The sequence below is a fragment of the Alosa pseudoharengus genome, unplaced genomic scaffold (assembly GCF_046254945.1).
Source record: "Alosa pseudoharengus isolate Yale_2024_CS ecotype anadromous, Long Island Sound unplaced genomic scaffold, YU_APseudo_1.1 YU_APseudo_1.1_scf_9, whole genome shotgun sequence".
Lineage (NCBI taxonomy): Eukaryota > Metazoa > Chordata > Actinopteri > Clupeiformes > Clupeidae > Alosa > Alosa pseudoharengus.
The window spans coordinates 1,947,884-1,970,141 of record NW_027468881.1 but is presented as its reverse complement, the minus strand read 5'-3'; the positions used below and the strand labels follow the sequence as shown (position 1 = coordinate 1,970,141).

General features: G+C 38.6%; 1 protein-coding gene across 4 annotated transcripts in view; it reads right to left on the bottom strand.

Annotated features, from left to right (window-relative positions):
* Positions 1-2,470: 2,470 nt before the first annotated feature.
* Positions 2,471-22,258, bottom strand: part of brpf1 (bromodomain and PHD finger containing, 1) — a 137,517-nt gene continuing 117,729 nt past the window's right edge. For all 4 annotated transcript variants that reach the window (XM_076277436.1, XM_076277434.1, XM_076277437.1 and 1 more), the window contains 4 exons: positions 20,481-20,614; positions 8,143-8,258; positions 7,704-7,858; positions 2,471-3,050 (listed from right to left, as the gene is read on the bottom strand). In XM_076277436.1, coding sequence (XP_076133551.1) covers positions 2,867-3,050; positions 7,704-7,858; positions 8,143-8,258; positions 20,481-20,614 — 589 coding nt within the window. In that variant the 3' untranslated portion in view covers positions 2,471-2,866. The remainder of the gene's footprint in view (positions 3,051-7,703; positions 7,859-8,142; positions 8,259-20,480; positions 20,615-22,258) is intronic.

The window sequence follows — 22,258 nt, the reverse complement described above, 5'->3', positions numbered from 1 at the left end:
TGCAGTCAGTTCCATTGATTTTAGTGTTAATGTCTAAGTGTTGCAGGATACACTCCACTAATGGAAAACGAAGAAAAAGTCAAAAGAACTCAACAGTATTTGACACATGGGTTTGAGTTAGGGGTGTAACGGTTCATGTATTCGTATTGAACCGAAACGGTACGGGCGTCACGGTTCGGTGCATGAATTTACACGGAGAATACACGGTATAAAAATACATAAAACTCGTGTGCGGATTAATTAATGTCATGCGCAATTACTGTTAAGTAGCGAGAGTTACGCGAGTTCTTTAGCGACACCTAACGCTAATCTGTAGCCTCGCCTTAGCTCTGAAGCTCTGATTGGCGCCTATGTTTTTTTGTCAGGTCGTCGGTCGAGTCAGTCAGTCATTAGCAGCACTAAGGTTAGACCCACAAGAGTTAGAGGATCCGCTAGTCTCTTTAAGATCGCAAGTTTGAGAACTTCAGTTACAGTAACGTTAGTACAGGCGAAAGAGTGGTGGATAAGATGAAACTGTGTGTCGGCGTTGTTCAGCAGTTGTTGGGTATGTGAGTGGAAAAAATGCTACACATATTCGAAGCCATCACCCAGATGATGTAGGCTACCAATCACTGAAACGAGGGGAAAAAACTTCCCCTGCGCTTCAGCAGCCTTTGGATACACATACAAATAGGGCCAAAACCTATGGCTTAAATTAAATTATTTCGTAATGACAGAAAGCTATGTAAATCGCGTGGTAATTACCTTTATGTTGGGGTAACTTGTAACTTCTCACATGAGGTTCTGGTAGTGTTAAGTGCATAGAGTAAAATAAAGTGACAACGCTAACCAGGCTAATAAACAAACCATGCTACGGTGAGTTAACGTCAAAGGGCAAAGTCACGTGACTTCTAGTTGTAGTCTGTGTATGAAATGAAAGGAGCAATTATTTCGTTTTTTTTTTTTTTTTAAACTGTTGACTGAAAATAGTGTGATATTTTCACAGTTAGTAGGCTAGATTATTACTTTACACACAATAAAAAAAAATATTGAGGCAAATTGTAGACCCTTCCATATACAACTAAACACAGATGTTGAAGGTCTTGCTTAAGTGGATTTTTAAAAATATTTTTTCTATGTAATTTGCACTTTCAGAAATAAGAGATGCTGTAGGCCCAGTTTTATAGCTGATTGTCTTATTTTGTTTACAAGTTACAGATGGAGTCTGGGTACTTATTGTACTGTTTAGCCTACATCTTACACACTTTAGGCTGTTGCAGATAGCTCAGGGAAGAGACTGTATGACACTAGGTGGTACAGCCTGAGACATGTACAAAAAAAAATGCTTTCTGCATTTTTATTTTGCTTTTCCCTCCATTGTACCGAACTCGTACCGAACCGTGATGTCCGAACCGAGGTATGAACCGAACCGTGACTTCTGTGTACCGTTACACCCCTAGTTTGAGTACTGCATCACTGCAAGAACTGCTTATCTAAAAAAAATCTAACCAAGCGTCAAATAATTGAATAAGAATTGGACTTAGTCCCACCCCAGCAACTGACAACAGATAGTTGTTCACTTACGTTGTGACTTTTGCATTCATGTTGTGACTTTTGCGGCCGTGTTGTGGCTTTTGCGGTCGTGTTATGGTTTTTGCGATTGTGCTGTGGCTAGGGATGTAACGATTACCGGTATAATGGTAAACCGCGATAAAAATGTTGACGATAATAATTACCGTTTTCATTTCAAACATCATGATTATCACTGTTGATTACCGCGGTGTGGAAACCGTATGTTTAATCCTTCCCAGCTTCATCCGAGCCTGCTTTTGACATACAGTAGGCCTGGTACAATGGAACAAAACTGGTACCCTACTGATTCTGTTGTCTAATTGATGGTTTTAACTACGATTCGGATAAGGCTACACCTGATTTTAAAAGGCGGAACTTTTTCACCGCAAAATGTGCACTGTATCATGCAGCCACTCTGCGTCTTTTTATGTTCACGTCCACATTAAATCCATTCCACTCACGTTATCAGGAGAATACAGTAGCCTAAAGTTTTATTTTGAACGCTTACTTTGGTCTCACTCATTGCATCCAAATAACAGAAATAGCAAACTCCAAGTTATGGTAGGGTAAGTTAAGCTATAAGCACATAGCCAATTAAACATGAAGAAAAAAGTGAACAGGACACTTTTTGAAACTATTTCAGCTTGTGTAGGCCTATCAGTGCTTTCTGAACATATTGAACACACTTTTAGAAATACCGTGATAATTTTGGTCACTATAACCGTGAGGTTAAATTTTCATACCGTTACATCCCTAGCTGTGGCTAATGTATTTCGTTGAGCTGTCTGGGCCATCGTACCATACCAAATATAGAAATAACACTCACAGTAGAGAAAAAAAATCACTACATGTTGACACAATGGCTGTGTTTGTGGGATTAAGGTGTGCATAAAGGCAACAATGTATGGAAATGGTGGAATACGATATTTTTAAACAATTTATTTGTACGATCTTTTTATGAAAAACAAACACATGACATTTGTATGTCTCTGTGGTAGAGCTACAACTATCCCAGTTGCCGTGTTGAAAGTGTTGTGTGGTGGTGAATGAACAAAATGTGACACTGATAGTTATGAGTAATTTGTGGTCATGATTGTTGGTCCATTGATACACATAACAGAAGTGGTCCAAATTCTTTTAAATTATATACAGATTGCAGATAGTGTGAATTTCCTTCATCTGCACAAGCTTAAAATGAAACTACTGCACCAACAAGGGAATACATTTAACTGTATGAATATTATAGTCCACATTTCCTTTTTAATCTTCAAGTGTATTTGTGCATTTGAAATGAGGTCTGTGGGCATGCCAGTGCTTAGTCACTTTCACTGGTGTCACTGCTGGGATCTCCCTGAACTTTATTACGGTGCTGCATGGCTCGGTGATAAGCCACTTGCACTGACTTCCTAATGTTTGACTTCCTCCCCTCAAGCATCTTCTCTTTATCCAGTTCCTGATCCACACCCAATGGCACCAGCTTAGAGCGTGGAAGCCACTGCCTGAAAGAAAAAGAAAAGATAAATTCAGATCTGAATAAAATTGAATATAAGCCAAATGTATAATAGGTTCACGCATCATGTGTTTGGTCAGAAATTAAGAAAACAGTCCTGTTAAGTTTGGACTGCTTACTGAATATGACATGGGCATTAACTGGCAGCAGCATGGTCTGATATTAAGTTTTTTTATTTTTACCAAACCGAACACTAGGTAAAACTGCACAAGTCTTCCATTGACATTAGTGCAGCAAGGGTTTACTCTGGTCTGCATAAAGGGGGATTCCCCCCCCCCTCCCCCTTGCAATAATCGAATGCGGAAGTTATTGAACGTTTGCACCTGTCACTCCGCTTTAACCCTCTCTGCTATAACTGATACTAGTCAAGTGGGCATGGCCAGCGTAATTTCTTTCCCTGATTGCTGACATAATTTCAAAAATTTAGGAGAGAATATCAACAAGAGTTAGGCGGGGATCACATCAGCCAGCGGCAAGTGGCAGCGGCAAATGTAACGCAACTCTCAGACCATAATAAGTTTTATCTCGTTCCTAAGCAAAACAAACGGTTTGTCAATTGAATACGCTTGCGTTGCGCTTTGAAAGTTGAACCAAGTTCAACGCTCCGCTTGTTCAACGCTAGCGTTACGCCAGCATTGCCACCGTTCCGCTGCCGAACCTTAGAGAACAATAGGAAACCTGCCATACAGCCAGCTATGATCAGTTAATGTTAACTTATGGTGACTGTAGTCGTAGTCGTAGGACTTATGCGTGGGTCTTCAGATGCAGCAGGTGTGTGATTTTCAAAACCATGGCGGGAGAACCGACTGCACTTTGGTTAGCTGCTGCTCACATTTTTAGTACTCTACAAATGCAAGTGAAGTTGTTTTGCATCATAGTGCAGTACTATGTGTTGGTGCTTAGAATGTCAGATTCTTGAGATCAACGTCTTCGGACAATAGAAAGTCATTTGGAAGGGAAATTGAAGAGAAGCAGGAAGCAGGACAGATGAAAGACTCAATGATCTTAAACGCAGTAGACGAAGACGTTTGGCTGTGCTTGGTCAATTTGCGTTGGAATTTGTGGCATATAGAAACAGTGGCATATAGAAATGTTCAAATGGGTGGGCACAGAAAAAAAAATGGGTGGGCAAAGCCAATTTGATTGAACATAAGAGAGGCCAATATTAGATACACTATATATTAATCATAGGCATGTTATATTTATGACATAAAAGTGGAATTTATTGAACGCATTTGATCACAGCTGACAAATTACACAGAAACATTTTCAACCGGAGCAAAACGATGCATGATCAATAGATTGACCATATTGGACAACTGCAAAGCCTTATCATACATGGAATGAAAAGTGTAACTAAATTTCATCATAGCTGACGCTATGTTTATGTCATATTACGCAGTCGCTAAACATTTTAAACTTGCGCAAAACGGTATGAACCCAGCATCGGCACGTCACATAAAACACAAATTGAAGCAATAGTTTGACCATTGGACAATCCTACTGCAAAGCCTTTTCATAGGCATGCTATGTTTATTACATAAAAAGTGGAATATGAATGCATTTATCACAGCTGACAATTACGCAGAGACATTTTAAATGGAGCTGCCGGCTGTTAGTGATTTAACGCATTCTTGAGCTCGCAGTGGAGTGCTGACTTGAGCATCTTTTTTAGATTGTGAACGTAAACATAAGCTTGATTTTCTGAACTGGGGATTATCACTAATTTTACCCCCATAACTTTTGACAACTGAAAATAAAATGTGATACAATGAACAGAAAGCCTCTTCAGTGTGCTTAATCGCCATGCAGCCTAGTCTAGTCTGTTAATCAAATTAATGTATGAAAATAAAGTTGTGCGTCATGGTATTGAAGGAGAGTAACGTTGCTATTCTCTGAAGATGAGTCAGATGTAGCTACAGTTAAGTTATGTTGACCATTCATCTACAAATGCTTTTCTTATGGATGCCAGAAACTGCATATTACAAAGTGTTTCTGGAGTGAAACTTTGAATTTAGTCAGACCTGTGTGATAGAAGAATATGGCACGGCTCTAACTAGCTCATATCGAGAAGAATGCATGACGGAAATAACAGTGGACTAACTATGGATAACGTGTAGACCATAAAGGTAAGAGTTCATTGTCCATGGTTTAGCAATGTTCGCCTAACCTGACTCTCGGCAGATGAATTTCGTCCCGCCTAACTCCACTCACATCCATCTGGGATCGCTTCTGTTGAGAGTGATTTCGGCACCAGATTTTATGGTAGAGCCAATCAGGACGCAGGGCGGGAGTTTTATAGATGTGACGTAGCGTAGAAGCGACTGTGAGACTGTTCTTAGCGTCACGAGTTGGCTTCGATGTAAGTGGTTGAAGTAGCACGTCGATAGATGACGGACAAGTGGCTTATCCAATCATATGCAAGGATTTTTGATAAGGCCCAGCTTTCTGAAACACCTCTCCAATGGATCGATCCCAGATGGATGAGTGGAGCTAGGCGGAACGAAATTCATCTGGCGAGAGTCAGGTTAATGTTCGCCATGTCCAGCTTCTACATGTTATGTGGCTAACAGTAGTTTATAATGTGATCATGTAAAAGCTTGCTAGGACAGACGCTCAATGAGTTCATGCTTTGTTTTATCGCTGAATTTTAGGACAGCCTATTATGGCAACCGATTGAATTCCGACCTCTCAACTCTAGCAGGCGTTAAATGACTGGAAGCTTTGTGGATTTAAAGAATCGTCGTAGAATTGACAATAATTGACAATAATTGACAATAAAGAATTGTCGTAATGTGCTGTCTCTGCTATTGCTGCTTTTGATCAGTCAGATTTTAAATCTCCTGTGTTGGGTTGGACATATCTAGCGTCATCAAAATGCCCGTCCACGTCCCTTTTCCGCCTTAACGTTTTCACACTGGTGCCGGAACTAATCGACTCGGCAAAATGTCTAGGGTGCTTGGTAGTAAATTTGGCGAGACACTTCGTACCGCCGTGGTCTATGTGAAAAGGACAGGCGTTCCGCGAATCTGGTACATAAATTTGCGGGAATTGTGGCAGTGTAAAAAGGCCTAATGTTATGTTTGGCTACAAAAAACTATGCTGTGATCTACAGTGCCATCGTGTGTGTCAGGCTACAGTTCATTTACACATTAGTTCAATTGAACTGATGAAATTGTATTTGCCGTTTTGCTAAGGGACAAATTAATAATTTATCAAATTTAATTTGTTATCTGTCCATAGGCTAGATGTCACAAAAAACACTTAATAAACATTTGGTGGATGTAATTCACCCTTGGACTAATTATATAGCCTTTATGCAAATTGCCATCAACTAGTATAACATTACGTTTCTTTCAAGGTGACGTTGTTTAACAATCTTCTAGTAAGATGTGGAAATCATAATAATAGACTACTGACCAGTGATCATCTGAGCATAATGTTAATATGACTTGATAAACCATTTCAATGTGAAATACCAATGTTTAAACAGCTTTATTTAGGAAGTGGTTCTAAATTTAGGTTTGATACGCAAATCAGCTACATAGCTTAACCATAGGTCACACTGGAATCCAATAATTTAATTTAAATGTTGAATGAAACGTCATAAACGTAACGAATCTTGGGGGCCAGGTAGGCCGCGAAGCATACATCCGATTCACACTTCGGAGGAAAAGAAGGGTGGGTTTGTCGGCTGAATTCGAAGGAACCCACGAAATGGGACAGCACTATTTGCGCCACTATGACGCTACAGGTGTACAAATCTAGCCTTAGAACCATCTAGCGTCTGAAATGAGACACAACTTATATAATAACTTGTAATCTTGTGTGGTAGAATTTTTGGATTACTAAACAAATCATATTACATAGAGGCGATTAACCATAGACAGTAAAAGATATGGACAGAGTCATCACGTAGACGTCAGTCTAGACGGGTGAAGCACATTTCCTATTGGTCGACGAGGCTTTCTGCGCAGGCTCAGGGGACGTAGATGTAACATAGGCACGTAGTCTGACTCGTGTAACTCTTGTGATGGCTGCACCGAGAGATTGGGTTAATGTAGGCCCTTACTTCGTTACCACCACGTCTACATTTACTTTTCTTAAATGTCATAGTTGTTCGTAGATAAATGTGATTTCATATAAACAGCACTCTCCACATTCATAGCCTACTGTCAATCCATCAAAACCTCGCTGAAATGTTGTGGTTCGATGCTTTCGTTCTCATCCAGAGAATACGGTTATTTTGCTCCTGTGCGACGCTTTAACCCGCACTGGTCGCATACTCATTACCTAAATTACGTCACGTTAGCATTGATTTCGGAAAGAAGTTTATTATTCAGCCATTAAGTCAGTTACAAGGTTATGACTCCAATCACACAATGTTGTATTACTCCAAAAATAGAAAAAGTTCATATAAAGGCTTAAAATGCTTCAGCTGTAATGTTATTTGATGTCAAAATGGCGCCAAATTGAATGGGGTTCAATGGAATGGCTGGTCTACTATTTAGCCTCAGATCCGCCATAGTGTCTACGCTCTCCGAACGTTCGCCTGCCCCATTGTGATTAACAATACATTTTCAGTTTTCAGATAGAGATGTATCTACATACAATCTAGTTTTATGAATTGAAAGAGACTGACCAGGTCCTCTTATTGTCGAAGAACAGGACCAAATAAAGGTGTTCATGGGCCTCCTGGGTCATCTGCTCACCAAGCTTGAGAACATCTAGTGGAGGCACAGGTATGGGCACACCCCTATGAAACACACCCTCTCGTGGCATCTTGGGGTCTATGATCTGGGATGAGTGTTAAAAACAAATTAGAAAAAAGCTGAAGACAGAAAAAAGTAAAATTAACAGTGAAAAACATACAAATCTGAGCATGACTGCAGACCACACCTTCAGTTGTACTTGGCATACAGTGAGCTTCTTTGCTCATTCTTTCGATTGTGTATATGATACAAAATACAATATGAAACAAAACAAAATGGAAAATTTACTCCAGGACACATTAATTAATCCCTAAGGCCCTTAGTACAACAAAATAATGCATGTTCTATGGACTGAAATTCTTGACTTACCAGTGCTGGGTATGATGGGTAACCTCTACACTTAGCCCAGACTAGGTCCAGTGCATCTAAAGATGTGTAGTCATCTGATGTCATCCAACAACCAGATCTACTACGGCCTCGGACAACTGAAAAACACATATACACAGATTGGCAAAACCACGAATAACCACTCATAGAGGATAGGCAGAATTGTATTGGTAACCTTGGACTTAGGATGCATTGTAACCTTGGATCACATGACTGTCAGATATATTTTAATTTGCATTTGGCCCATAATTTGTCTATCTGATAAAATGTAATTAAGTGTGCTTGCTGCAAAGCAGCACACTTATTGTTCTTCTTAAGTTTTATTATTATTATTATTATTTTTCCAGTCTCCCTAACTTTTTGTCAGCTCTAGCGCCTAGGCCCTTTGAGACAGAGACACCGTTCCAACTTTAAAACGTCCGGTCAGTACCGGTGTAAGTTGGTCGCGAAGATGACGTCAGGTGGGTGTGTCGTTCGTCCGCCATATTGGATTGAACAGAAAGCGAAACTAAATTTTCACAGTTCACAAATTTGGTCCGAACGCCACGAAACTTGTACATTATCCTTGGACCAAGCCTCACAAATGTTAGCGGAAGGATTTTTGATTATTAGAATGCTAAGCGGAGAAGCATGCTAAGCAGAGATTTAGTATCATTAATTTCTTGTGTGGCTAGCTATAGGGAGGAGATGTATGTTGCTAATTAGGATTTATGTTGTTTAGGTAATGCCATGGTCATTTGATATGAGATGCTTGCACTCGTAACTTCGTCATGTGTAACTTTAGGACTGCTATTTTTTTTTTTACTAACAGTAATTCATGAAGCACTTTAGCCCTAAAAGTAGCACCTACGTCTGTGACAGCTTAAAAGAAGTGGCAAGGACTCCTAACGCGATGTTTTGAAATGCGTCTACTATTGTCTACAGGAGCTTCCAATCGCGAGGGAACTTGCATTGTAGGCATAACTAAGGGATGCAATAACACCACCAACAACCAAAACTAGCCTACTCATTGTCAACATGTACATGAAATGTAACGTTTCATGTGAATCAAATTAAAATGTTTTCTTTGCAAACGTAGGCATAGGCGTATGGTGACAGATTAATTTAATAGTGCTGCTGTGTGAATCACGGTAATCACGGTGAATGAAGTGGCCACTTCTTAATGGGACCCACTGTATGGAAGTGGGGTAAGTAAAATAGAGATGTTTTCAATAAGATAAGGTTAATCAGAATTCTACGATATGCCCGCTTGACAACGGCTTGACAACAGCAGAGATAGAACTGGCCTTTGGCCATAGCAACCATCCATTTAGAACAACTGGCCTTCATAGCAACCAAAGATCTGAGCTGTGTTGCAATGTGAGGCAAAGTACAGAAAGGTGATGAAACATACAGAGACAGGTCAAGAAATATAGTGCAGTGTAGACAGTAGTATACAGTTGATTTACAGAACGTGGTTTAGAGTAATATGAATTAAATATAAATATGTACAGTGTATTAGCAGTTATCTCATACAATAAGTAGAATAATGTAGGCTATGTAGATGTAGCAGTAACATTATAATAGTAGAAATAATAATATAGATATATGCAGTGTATTAACAGAATATAATAAAACAGAATAAATATGGATATTCAATATGACAAATATATAACAGATATGTACATAACATACAGCTATGTGCCGTGTGGAAACAGTGTCATTGTAGTGCAGAAACAACATTATAAGAGTAGTAAGAATAAGTTAATGTGCAGGATGAATAGTATAAAGATCAGTAGAATAACTGTATAAATGTAATTACAGTAGGCCTATGTACATTTGTAAATAAATAGAAAACTATGGGTGAGAGGGATAAATTAATTTTATTTAATCGTAAAAGTAAATTGCATTCAATTAAATTGCCATTAAAAATATTTCCAGTAGGCTTTAATGTCACACAAAAAGTACAACCAAAGCTGAGCTTGATCAACTAGAACGTCTAAAGAACCAGAACTTGAGTGTAGTTTTTTGCTGGGTCCCAGGCCATGTTGGTCTGAGGGGAAATGAGAAAGCGGACAGTGCTGCTAAGCAAGCCCTCAATGAAGAAGTCACAGAATGTCAAATCCCTGCCCCAGACCTTAAACCTATACTGAAGCAAGGAATGTGAATTTTGGCACATTTTCATGATCCACTGGGTCGTTATGGGCCACACAAAATACGGTGTTGCTAAAATTACTCCTATTGTGGCTATTAGAGACATGCGTTCTCGAGTATCCAGCTACATTCAATGAGTTAAGTAAAATACATTCACACACAAAAAAAACCCCATCACTAATGTTGTGGACATTCCTTTATTCTGAGATACATCAATAGGCTCTCAAAACAATCCCAAACAGACATAAGGTCTTTATAGAGCAAATCCATATAGATTATTTGTCAAATAAACCAGTAAAACAGAATTAGGGGATGGAATATATAACATTCACACTCATAGCTCATATTTCTAAAATAAATCAGTGAAAAAGTATCCTGACAAACAAGCAGCATTTTAATGCCTTAGTCATATTTCATAATTTCAAAATTTTCTCTAGGTTACCTGATAGCCCAGTTTGAGAGGTGCAAGACGCGTGACATTATTTATTTTTGCAGCCAATCAATGCTGTTGTTTTATTTTATTGATTTGATTTTAGTCATAGAAGCTAAATTCGAAGGCAGGCCACAGGTAAAAGCCAACGAACCGCATTCACCCCGCAAGGCAATAGTTGAATAGAGCTTTTGAGGTATTGCCACTGCTCCAACACTGAAAGGCACTGTTAGAATGCTTGGAACAAGCCAGGTTCAGCATAGCGTATGTCACTGTCTGCTCACGTTGGTGACCGGACCAGGGCAAGCACACTTTCGCAGTTCCCGCCGGAAATGCAGTCTAGTTGTATTTGTGAGTCGAACTGTGGCCCTTCCAAAAAAAGTGACATGTTGCATGTACAAAATAAATCAGGCTGCGATGAATTATTTGCCACAGTCACACATTGGGTGCGAGTTTCACAGTGAAGCGGTAGCATGAAGCTACGGCGAGGGACTCTGAAATGGGCGAAACCTCTTTATTGAAGTGAATTGAAATAAACCAATCACATGCAACCAGCATTAAATTCTGTCTATGGGAAAATAAATGCAAACATGCCTTAATCGTAAGAATGGGACATGCTGCCGTCCTATGTAAAGAATTTATCAGGACAGTAGGGTATAGCCAAAATACCACGGCGATATTTGTTGCAAATAGCCTATCATTAACATGTCATGGGAGGGTACCCAAAACAGTATACAGGGGGCCTCAACAAATTAGAATATTCAATATTCATTTTTTCCTCAAAATGCATTTCAAAAAGTGAATCATATATTCTAGATTTATTAGATATATGACCTTCGGTGGCTTACCCTCCTTATTATATGGAGGTTGTCAATGAGTGTCTTCTGGACAAATATCAAATCAGAAGTCTTTCCAATGATTGTAGTTGTGTTTAATGAACCAGACTAAGAGATTAAAGGCTCAGGAAACTTACATTTCTGTATTATAACATCTATTACATCTTTATTCTAATATTTTGAGAAACTGTTTTCATTTTCATGAGCTGTAAGCCATAATCATCGACATAAAAAAAAAATGGTTTGAAATATTTCACTCTATATGTAATGAATCTATGAAATATTAACTTTTTGAAATAAATTAGGGGGGGGGGGGGGGTGAACTTTTCCACTATACCAGGCGTGAGCGTTCTGTTTGTGTTGCATCTGCGGCAACAATTACCTTCCACTGATGTTTAATAAACGCATAGGGGCTACATTCACACATTCGTTGCTGAAGTTTTTAATGTTTTCAAGTTTTCAAGATTTGTTTGTGTCTGCACGTGATTTGTACAATCGTAAACTCAGTTGTAAACTCAATTCACATTGAACAGCCCCCTAAATATTTTCTCATCCGTTCTGCACGAACCACGTAAGTTACCCATTTTGGATTCAAAACGGTGAATTTCGCCGAAAGGTGAGGAGTTTGCATGCCTGATAAAGGCTACTCTTCACATAAAATATAATTAGGGTGTGTGTGGGTAAGGCCTTGAAACAATTTCTGAGCTTGTTTTAATCAGCCATTTTAGAAGATGTCATATGCCTTATGGGCACTTGTTAGCATAGCCTACTAAAGTAAGCATGATAAGATATGCATATTTGTTGGAACAAATCAGATAACAAATAACAAATAAACTTGCTTAAGAGACACCTTTTCAGGCTAACATTATTAATAGATAATTTTGATAATTAATAGAATAGGGCAGACTAGGCCTGCATTTGTAAAGTTTTTTAACTAACCATGTTGTGAAAACAGTGCTCACATCAGAATCAGAATCATTTTATTGTCAAGTTTTTTTTCTTTTCCACACGACATATAAAAGACAAGGAATTTGACTTGGTGAAATGGTGCAAGACACATAAGAAGTATTTAAATTCAATATTATATAGGTAACACTTTATTTTAATGTGTCGCTGTTACAGTGTACCTACCTAATTAGGTACAGTGGTACAACCTGTGTAACAACATGTACTATCAGGTACTATCATTGTACTTGCATTATGTATTTGTGTGTACCTACATATAGTTGTTACATTGTAATACTGAGTGCTTTTACAAAACTTTGCCAATTTGCCTACATTTTCATCAGAGGCAAAGAGCTGACCTGAGACCTGCTGGATGGGGTAAATCTGGTCATGACAGATTTGATATACGAACCATTCTTAGCTCCAGTCAAGGCCTCATTGTCTTCAGTGTTGTGCTGCTATAACCTTGTTACTCTTTGATACAGTGGAATAAACCTATTAAGTGTACCAGTTAATTACTTACATGTACATATGACATGTATGTTGTGTCTTCGATGTCTTGGAACAGGTCTACTAATTCACTACATAGTACATGTATCAACTGTGTTGGTACACATTTATTACTCTTTTGATACAGTAGAACAAACCCATTAAAATAAAGTGTACCAGTTAAGTTACATGTACTGTACATATTATATACATCCTGTCATTGATGTCATGCATCCTGTAATTGACGTGTTGAAACGTGTCTGCTGTTACACCACACAGTACATGTGAATTAGTAGACCTGTTCCAAGACATCGAAGACACAACATACATGTCATATGTACATGTAAGTAATTAACTGGTACACTTAATAGGTTTATTCCACTGTATCGAAGAGTAACAAGGTTGTAGCAGCACAGCTGTTACATGTACACTGAAGACAATGAGGCCTTGACTGAAGCTAAGAATGGTTTGTATATCAAATCTATCATGACCAGATTTACCCCATCCAACAGGTCTCAGGTCAGCTCTTTGCCTCTGATGAAAATTTAGGCAAACTGTACTCAGCACTCAGTATTACAATGTAACAACTATATGTAGGTACCCACAAATACATAATGCAAGTACAATGATAGTACCTGATAGTACATGTTGTTACACAGGTTGTACCACTGTACCTACCTACCAGACACGGTGGTCTGTTCACAGAAATTAATGCACGGTTGAGGTTGTTTAAACCTCGTAAGTGCATTCATTTCTGTGAACAGACCACCGTGGAGTCCATTATCCCGCTTATTCCACTGTTGCCACTTGCGTTGTGTTCATTTCCTGTTACAATTGAAATGTTTTAATCGCTAAAACTGTCTTGTTTGTAGAACTAATTTCTTCCGACACATATCAACTAATTTCTCAACTTGCAGGACAAACTGCCGTTACTAGTTCTAAATGGATGGTTGCTACGGCCAAAGGCCAGTCGTTAGTACTATCTCTCCTGTTGTCAAGCGGGCGTATCCCAAGATTCTGATAAACTTCGCTATTTTACTTAGCCTGCTGTCATCCATCTAGCAAAGCCACCTCCGTCATATGCTACAATGTTGCCATGTTCTGAACGTCTGCATTTTACAGCTCGGATGCAACGTGACAGTTCATTTAAACTTCACAACGAGTTCGGCGAATTAATATACAATTGTGATACGGCCAAAAAAATGGATCTACTTCATAGGTGTGCAAATAACATGCGGTTAATGGTCGTTCTAAATTACGTAGAACAATGGGAAATTCAACCAAGCAGTGGAATAATATAACATAATATAATATAGGCCTATACAAATATGACGAAGTGCAGATGCAGGGACAAAAACACATTACATGTTAAACTGTGCCCTGTAGGAAGGAATATTTTTAAATATCATATTATCATCATAATATTTATATTATCAAAGTTTCTTACTAGGCTCATCATCATTGCTTTGGTTTTGGAATGGCACATGCCAGTTAAAGGATAATTCCAGTATTTACCACTTTGAGTCCTTTTTCTTTTTTGTTTTGGATGAACTAGAGTGGTGGACACCGAAATTTTGACGATGGGTCCTGTCTTAACTTTCTGACTTGTATGATAAATGAATTAGTAAACACTAATTAATTACCATATGTCTGTACAGAAATACATTTATAATTTTCTACATAATTTTTTTAAAAATATATTATATAGGCTATACGGCCTGATGAAAGTGGACAGCTAAGAGAAACATACTGACCAGGCTACCGAAGTTGAGTGGAAGATCTGCTCCAAGAAAATTGTCGTGAAAGACGGATAGACAATCAATCTGAACACTTGCGTGTGCACCAACCAGCGGAATATTACACATTGCCAGCCTTCACTGGGCCTAGTAAAAAAGCTACTTAAGACTACTATCGTGGTCACTCATTTAAAATCTTCAGTAGTACGCTATGCAGCATCCCACGTTATCAGGCTACCGTCTATGCCATACATGGGCAACATCCGGCCCGTGGGCTTTCCCTGACCGGCCCGCGTAAGGTCCGTGAAAGAACAATAGTCAAGAGCCTAGCATAGAGATAATGCACGCAAATCAATATCGTTGCTTTTATTTTGAAAGAGACTGCTATTTGTACGCCCATACATTTGGATGCATACGATGTAAACACCCTCACTGATGTGCTGGTGAATAGAATTTATGCTTCTGCGTCGACACAATGCAGTTGCCTTTAAGTCGGCGTAAACCTTTCAAAGTTTTGTGTCTCTTATGTCTGCGTCGCTCACCACCGCAAAGGTTGTCAGAACGAACTCCTGCTGTTTGTTGGCGATACGAAGTGTTAATTTCAAAACGTTACTGGCAGATAGTTTACATTCGGATAACCCCGTCATTGTAACCAAAATATGTCTGAGTTTATTTGCAAAGCTTATGTTAGAGAACTAGTATGATGCTACTACCCACAGGTTGCTTGAAGCAGCCGGCTCAACACACAGTTTTGTGCATAAAGTTAAAGCAAAAACATAGCCTACATTTTTAAATTAGTTTTCTTTGTGCATGTTGATTAACTAATGACAGCCTACTATTGTCTGCTCCACATTTTCATAGTCTAATTCTGCATAGAGTTAATTTAATGATGGTAATGATTTAATGATGAAATATTGCTGAGTGTTGATGAAATGGTGGCACAGGCCTATGGTTGTACTGACTCCTTCACATTTTCATGGCCTAGCCTAATTATATCATTGTAGTACTTTTTTATATCAGTCTTTGAAAACTGAAAAAAAAATGTCAATGTCAAAAAATAATTTTCGAGAATGAGGATTAAATACTGGACATAGATTAAATAGCCTATTGCTGTTTTTCCTTTATCTCCCTCACATTTTCATCTGTTCTTACGAGTAGTAAACAAAACCATATGATTTACTTAATGTTATACAAGAACAGAATAGAATTGGACAGAATTAAGTTCAGACTTGAGTTCGGTATTTTGGGTCCGGCCCTCCTCAACAGTCCCAGTTTGTCATGTGGCCCCTTGGGGAAATTAGTTGCCCACCCCTGGTCTATGCTGACTGTGAGGGTGGCGGAAAGTGAAAGTAAAGGGCTGCGATCGCGCAGTCCAGGCTATAGGAGGGCAAAGTAAAAAAACGTTTACAAATAACGAATCCTGATTCCCGCTGCTGTCTGGGACTTATGCTAAATGCATGAAATACAAGCCTTACAGTGAAAGACGAATAGGCTGCCTTCTGATCCTATAATTAACAAAAGAAATGGTTTATTTTAACACAGAGGAGAGGGACGCATTTGGCGCTCGCTGTAGCCTCGCAAAAATATTTGAGCGCTAGAATGTCCTAGTTGTAGCCTAACAATAATAGGTTACATTTTACTTGACAGTATCGACATAAGAGTGACATGACACTGTCATGAACGTGTCATAAACAAGTCATAAATGTTTATGACATAAAGCTTCTGTCATTAAGTGCCATTAGTTTTTTGTCATAACAAGTTAGGGTTAAGATTAGGGTTAGGGTTAGGATTAGGGTTATGGTTAGGGTTAGAGGTTAGGATTAGGGTTAGGTTTTGGGTTAGAGTTCATGCGTCATGAGTGTCATGTGTTCATGACAGTGTCATTTCACTCTTATGTCGATACTGTCAAGTAAAGTGTTATCCAATAATTATTCAAAATAAAAATGATAGTTTGTTTATTTTCTGAAGAGAAGCATATTTTCCCCTTGAAATCTACAATATCATGGTTTCTCCAGAAATTAATTCACATTATGGTACCCATTAATTGTACCAAAGGAAAAAATAAGACATTGTGAATGAAATGCAATACTTTTAAGGCACACTAAATACTCACCCATATAGACCCCTGTCCCAAATATAAGCAAGTTGAGTTTGGCGATCAAGGTTTTTATAGTATATGATACCATTATAAAGTTGTTTGTTCTTTGAAAGGATGTATTTTAATTATATGACAATTGTCATTTTGGATAGATTTTTTTCCGGTCCAATGTCCGCACAGAAATAGAAAAATTTGAAATTCCTGAAATACCTGACTTAATTAAGAAGAAATAAGGCCTCCGTTTGACTTTTAAATTAACATTAAAGTTTAAGAAAAATGAAACAGTTGCAAGTGAGTATAATCTCAATATTAGCAACAAATATCCCAAAGGATTTGGGACAGTGTTAAAGTACTTTTCGCCCAGATATGGTTACCGAGAGAGTGCGAATTACCCCACCCCAATTGGGGGGTACTGCTCCTTCACTTCTTCTATGACCATCATGGTCCACTACCATATCAATCCCCATCGTGATCGCCAAGTGCAACATGTGTTGTGCAACACACATACAAGGTGTAAACATGCGACAAACTGATAATCAGTTGGCTACAGAATATCTCATTGTTATTATATATCCAAAAGATAACTGTTTTGATCAACTCTCAAAAGTTAGAAGTTAAGTGCACTGAAATACCATTCTAATTACTAGTAAAAGTAATACCTTTACAAGAAGGCTATTGCTTATTTCATGACATATTGATTTGGTTTATTTTTAGATTTCATAAGACCTGGAGGTAAGATCCAACCCTCTAATATAGCCTAGCCTACTGTATAAACAGAAACCAATTTTCCATTATAGTCTATGGTAGTCAGTGTCAAATCAACACAATTGCCTAGAGATATGTGAAACCTAAGCAATCTTTAATGTGATTAAGGCGCATATAGCCTACTATGAAAAAACATACTACCACGTAAGAACTACAGAGCGGTAACCTACAAGAATCCGATAACCAGAATGTAAAAACAATAGGCCTACTAACCAATTAAAAATAAATTCAAATACTAGCATGTACTATTTAGCCTAGGCTACTTGGCTCTTTATGTTTCCACAGGTTTCACTAATGTTATGTAGGCTTAGCTACATCAGACCCTCTTGTGCATAATAAAAACAACACAGGATCTGTGCCAAACTAATTTCAAAAGGGCACAATAATTTATTCAAGATAAAATGAGAATCAATGGACACCTAGGCTATGGACTGAAGTTCATCTCCTTGGAAATGACAATCGATTTTACCTCACCACAATGTAAAATAATAATAAATGATTTAAATAGAGAATTATCTTGCTAACTAACCTTGGTAACTAACCAAGGTCCACTTTACTAGCCTCAGTGGGTAAGTAAGTAGCAGGTAAGTAGCCGGTAATTAAATGTATGAAGACGTGACATGAGCTATGAAAGAACAAAACATGTTAATACATGAAGGTTGTACATTTTCAACAAGCTAGACGTCTGCTAGCAACTTACATTTACCCATGCACGTCAGCAGCAAACTGAATTTAGGCTACTGGATAGGGATCGACCGATATATCGGCCGGCCGATATATCGGGCCGATATTTGCGTTTTTTACGTGTATCGGCATCGGCCGATAAGCGGCTTTGTTCGCCGATAGTTTTTTCCCGCATTATTTACATACAGGCGTCCACAGGCAGCTCTGTGTTGCTGGAGACGCTGCAATTCACGTGCAGACTGCCCCTCCCCCATGAGCAGAGAGCTGAAAGCCTGCTCTTCAAGACAACAGTAAACTTTAAACTTTCAAAGCATCTTTTAACTGTTTGACTTGAAAGCTGAAATAATGCCATACACTTTGAAGGTGGAAGCAAGTTTGTGGGTCCAAATGGAAAATGCGAATGATATATGTAGCCTACTTTATTTAATGCTTAATGCCTCGTTTATAAAACTGCTTGCCATTGTATTTAGGTAGCTGCAAATAGCTAAGTTGTAGGCTAGGCTATCCATATGCATGCGGTAGCTAGCTGTTACAAACACTGATCATATGTAATGCCAACGTTGTTCCGTGGTTTTTGTGGGAGTTTTATTCAGCGACCACCTGGCTGAGTGTTGGACGCGTGTGGTGTGTGTGTCTCCCTCCCTGAATGCCCCTCTTCTATAAAACTGCTTGCCATTGTATTTAGGGAGCTGCAAATAGCTAAGTTGTAGGCTATCCGTATGCATGGGGTAGCGGTGGTCAATCATATGATTAAGAAATGCCGACGTTGTTCAGAGATATTTGTGGGAGTTTTATTCAGCGACCACCTGGCTGAGTTTTGGACGCGTGTGGTGTGTGCGTCTCCCTCCCCCTCTCCCTTCGAGCGGGCGGAGTTGCCATCACAGTGATATCAGAGCTTTAATGAGAGACGTGTTATATGTAGTTGAATATTAATTTGTGTTAACGTTTATCATGTACCAGACATACCGTGTATGCCTTACTTGTTTAGAGCCGTTTGCTAACGTTATCATTATCAATCCAGTTCAATGGTGGTTCGTCAGCTACCAAACAGAAGTTTGTGTGTGCGTCTGTCTCACTCACGCACGCACGCATCACAGCGATATGAGAGTGCTGCGCTACCTGAAGGAGAGATTTTAAAACTGAGAGATATGTTTTTATACTTTTTCACATTGATGCCGTTTAGAACAGAAACATTTGACACCACGTTATTTTCCTCTGCTGATTTATGTTCTGTGGTTGACAAATCTGGCAGCTTTTTTTAGAAAAATATAGACATAGAAAAATTGAAACCATGCAGTCTTAAATTACAAATCAAGCACTTTATTTCAATAGCTAATTTTCAGGCTTATTGTTTTCTTAAATTATTTAAATGTGTTGACAAAGGACATTTTGTGATGACCTGAATTATGTCTTATAATATGTCAGCAAGCAATGCATCATCAAGGCTGTGTTGTAAGATGTTGATGAAAGCATTTTGCACAGTTAACCATATTCAGTGCACCCATCCATAAGTTCAATGTTCCTTTTTTAAATTGAGACTTATAACATTTGTTATCATCATTTGTGTAATTATGTGTCATTTGTATGATGTAAATTGAGGGAGCAAAATAAAAGCAGTATCGGCTCCAAATATCGGCTCAAGAAAATCGGCAGCCTGTATCGGTCATCGGCTTAGGCTGATGGAAAAAAATCGGTATCGGTATCGGCACTAAAAAATCCATATCGGTCGATCCCTACTACTGGAGGAATCTAGCGTTTTGTCATTCAACGTCGTTGACACTTGCTTGAGAAGTTGAAGTCGTTCTCTATCTCCGTTGCTTCTAGCGCCACGGTGGTTAAAAATGGTACGGTCCATAATAGGGGTGTCTGAAATCGCTTTACATTAAACTTTTCCTAGTGAAAATAGGAGTTGACTTGTATTGTAGCCAACTGTAATGATATTTTTTCACAATGTCAGAAAAATTATCCCCCAGTACCCCCTGTAATTCGAACTATGGTTACCGAGGGGAGGTGTTTTACACATTTACACTTTACCCTTCTGAGTACAAAAAATTGCTTTCCAGAATAAAAAAATAAATCCATGAGATGAATTTAAAATAAACAATGTAACAAAAGTGTTATCTATTTTCAGTGTCAATAACGGTGTTATTGGCACACTGGACAAACTTTTTGAGAGATTAAAGCACTTTTAGTGAATTTCTTACTATGAGATACAGCACGAGTTGCTCCCACAGAGTAGGTGTCATTCTCAGTTCCTGATGTCTCCTCACTGCTGTCCTCTTGAAAGGCAGAACGAGAAAATGAAGGCTTTCCACGGCCCAGTTTAGATGGAGTAGTGCTGAGGAATAAGGTGAAAAGGAATATGTAAAAAAAGAGTAACAAGAAAAAAACATTACTTGTAATACTCAAATGTACTTCTCTTCTCCCAAAATATATTTCTGAAGTATATTTGTGATATTCATTTAAAGAATTAATCTGTGAATTTAAAACAAAGTTTTAACAACCCTGTCCAGGATCTCATGGGCCTGGTCCACGTGTTATTTGTTTCCATTGATGCTTTCCATAAAAATTTGATTTTGGGCCCTATCTTACACGCGGCGCATCGTGGTGCCAGTCCTAGCTCACACCCAATGCAGTGATCAGCATTACAGTGAAATTTATTCCTTTTTCATGCTTGCCAAGGCTCTAAATTCAACTGCAAAACAAAAAACATGCTTGTATTGTGTGTTTGTCATTCTCAGTTCCTTGTAGAATTAAAAAAATCAGCTTGATGTTGACACTAATCATACCATTATGATGTAAAAGTAGCAAAAAAAAAAGAAAAACTCATGTTGTCAGCGGCAACAGGGCAGGGCCTCATCTCTATTATATATGAAGGAAGGGGCCAAGAATACAGAAGTCTCACACAGGTAGTATTGATACCTGTCAGTGTAGATTGACTGTAATTGACAAATAGTCTGGGCATTAAAATTGGCACCCGCCACTCACCAAATGCAAGTAAAAATCTGCATTGGCGAGTAAAATAAAAAGGTAATTCGTCAGTGGCGGGTTGCTAACATAAGATTGCTTCACTGTAAACTTTCAGCACTGCAACAGAGTGTTTATTGCCTACAAACTTTGTCATCACATAGCTTGGTGGACTAAGTTTTGCAATTATTTGAGTGACACTCACTGTCTACCATCACTATAGCTTCACCTGATGCATGTTTTGTTTTTGGAAAACAGCTGATGGATTAGTCAGGATGGATTAATGCCACCGAAGTCATAAATAACATGTTTTTTAACAAGTTAGGCTACATGTTTTAAACATGGTATCATCTGTGTTCTGACTAGCAAGAAGAGGTAGAATTGTAGAAATGAGGGTCTTAACTAATAGGTTTAAAGTGTGCGCAATTCCATCTGATATTTTGGGGAATTATTTACGTTTATCCCGTTAGTTACACATGCTTAGGACATTATGTGTAGTGTTCATTTCCCATAGGCTAAACTAAGCAAATCTAAGGCCTTGTTTACACGTATCCAGATCTTTTTTAAACAGATAAAAAAAAATATCTCCGTGCACTCAAATGCAAAACGATTCCAAACATGAATGTTTATGTAGAGTAAACTCATCTACTCGTCTGCTCTGCGTTGCCCCCCCCCCCTCAATTAATGGCAGGAAACGTAAGAACAGTGTGTTAGTTTATCTAGTGGAAATAACAACAGGGTTGGGAAAACATTGCATGGCAGCATGGATCACAACACAGTATGATAGGCCTACAATATGAGATGGAGATGAATTATCAGTTATGCAAAGAAAACTGAAAGAATGGGTTATCTTGCTGCCCATTAATTAATAGGGTTATATGCCAAAGTCACAAAGAGTTTACGTTAGACTACATCAGACTCTCCCAGGTGCTCAAGAGTGCGAACTCCACCACAGACAGGTTTCCACCTACCACCTTTCCATCATTTCACACTCAACAGAAAAAAAGAATGAAAT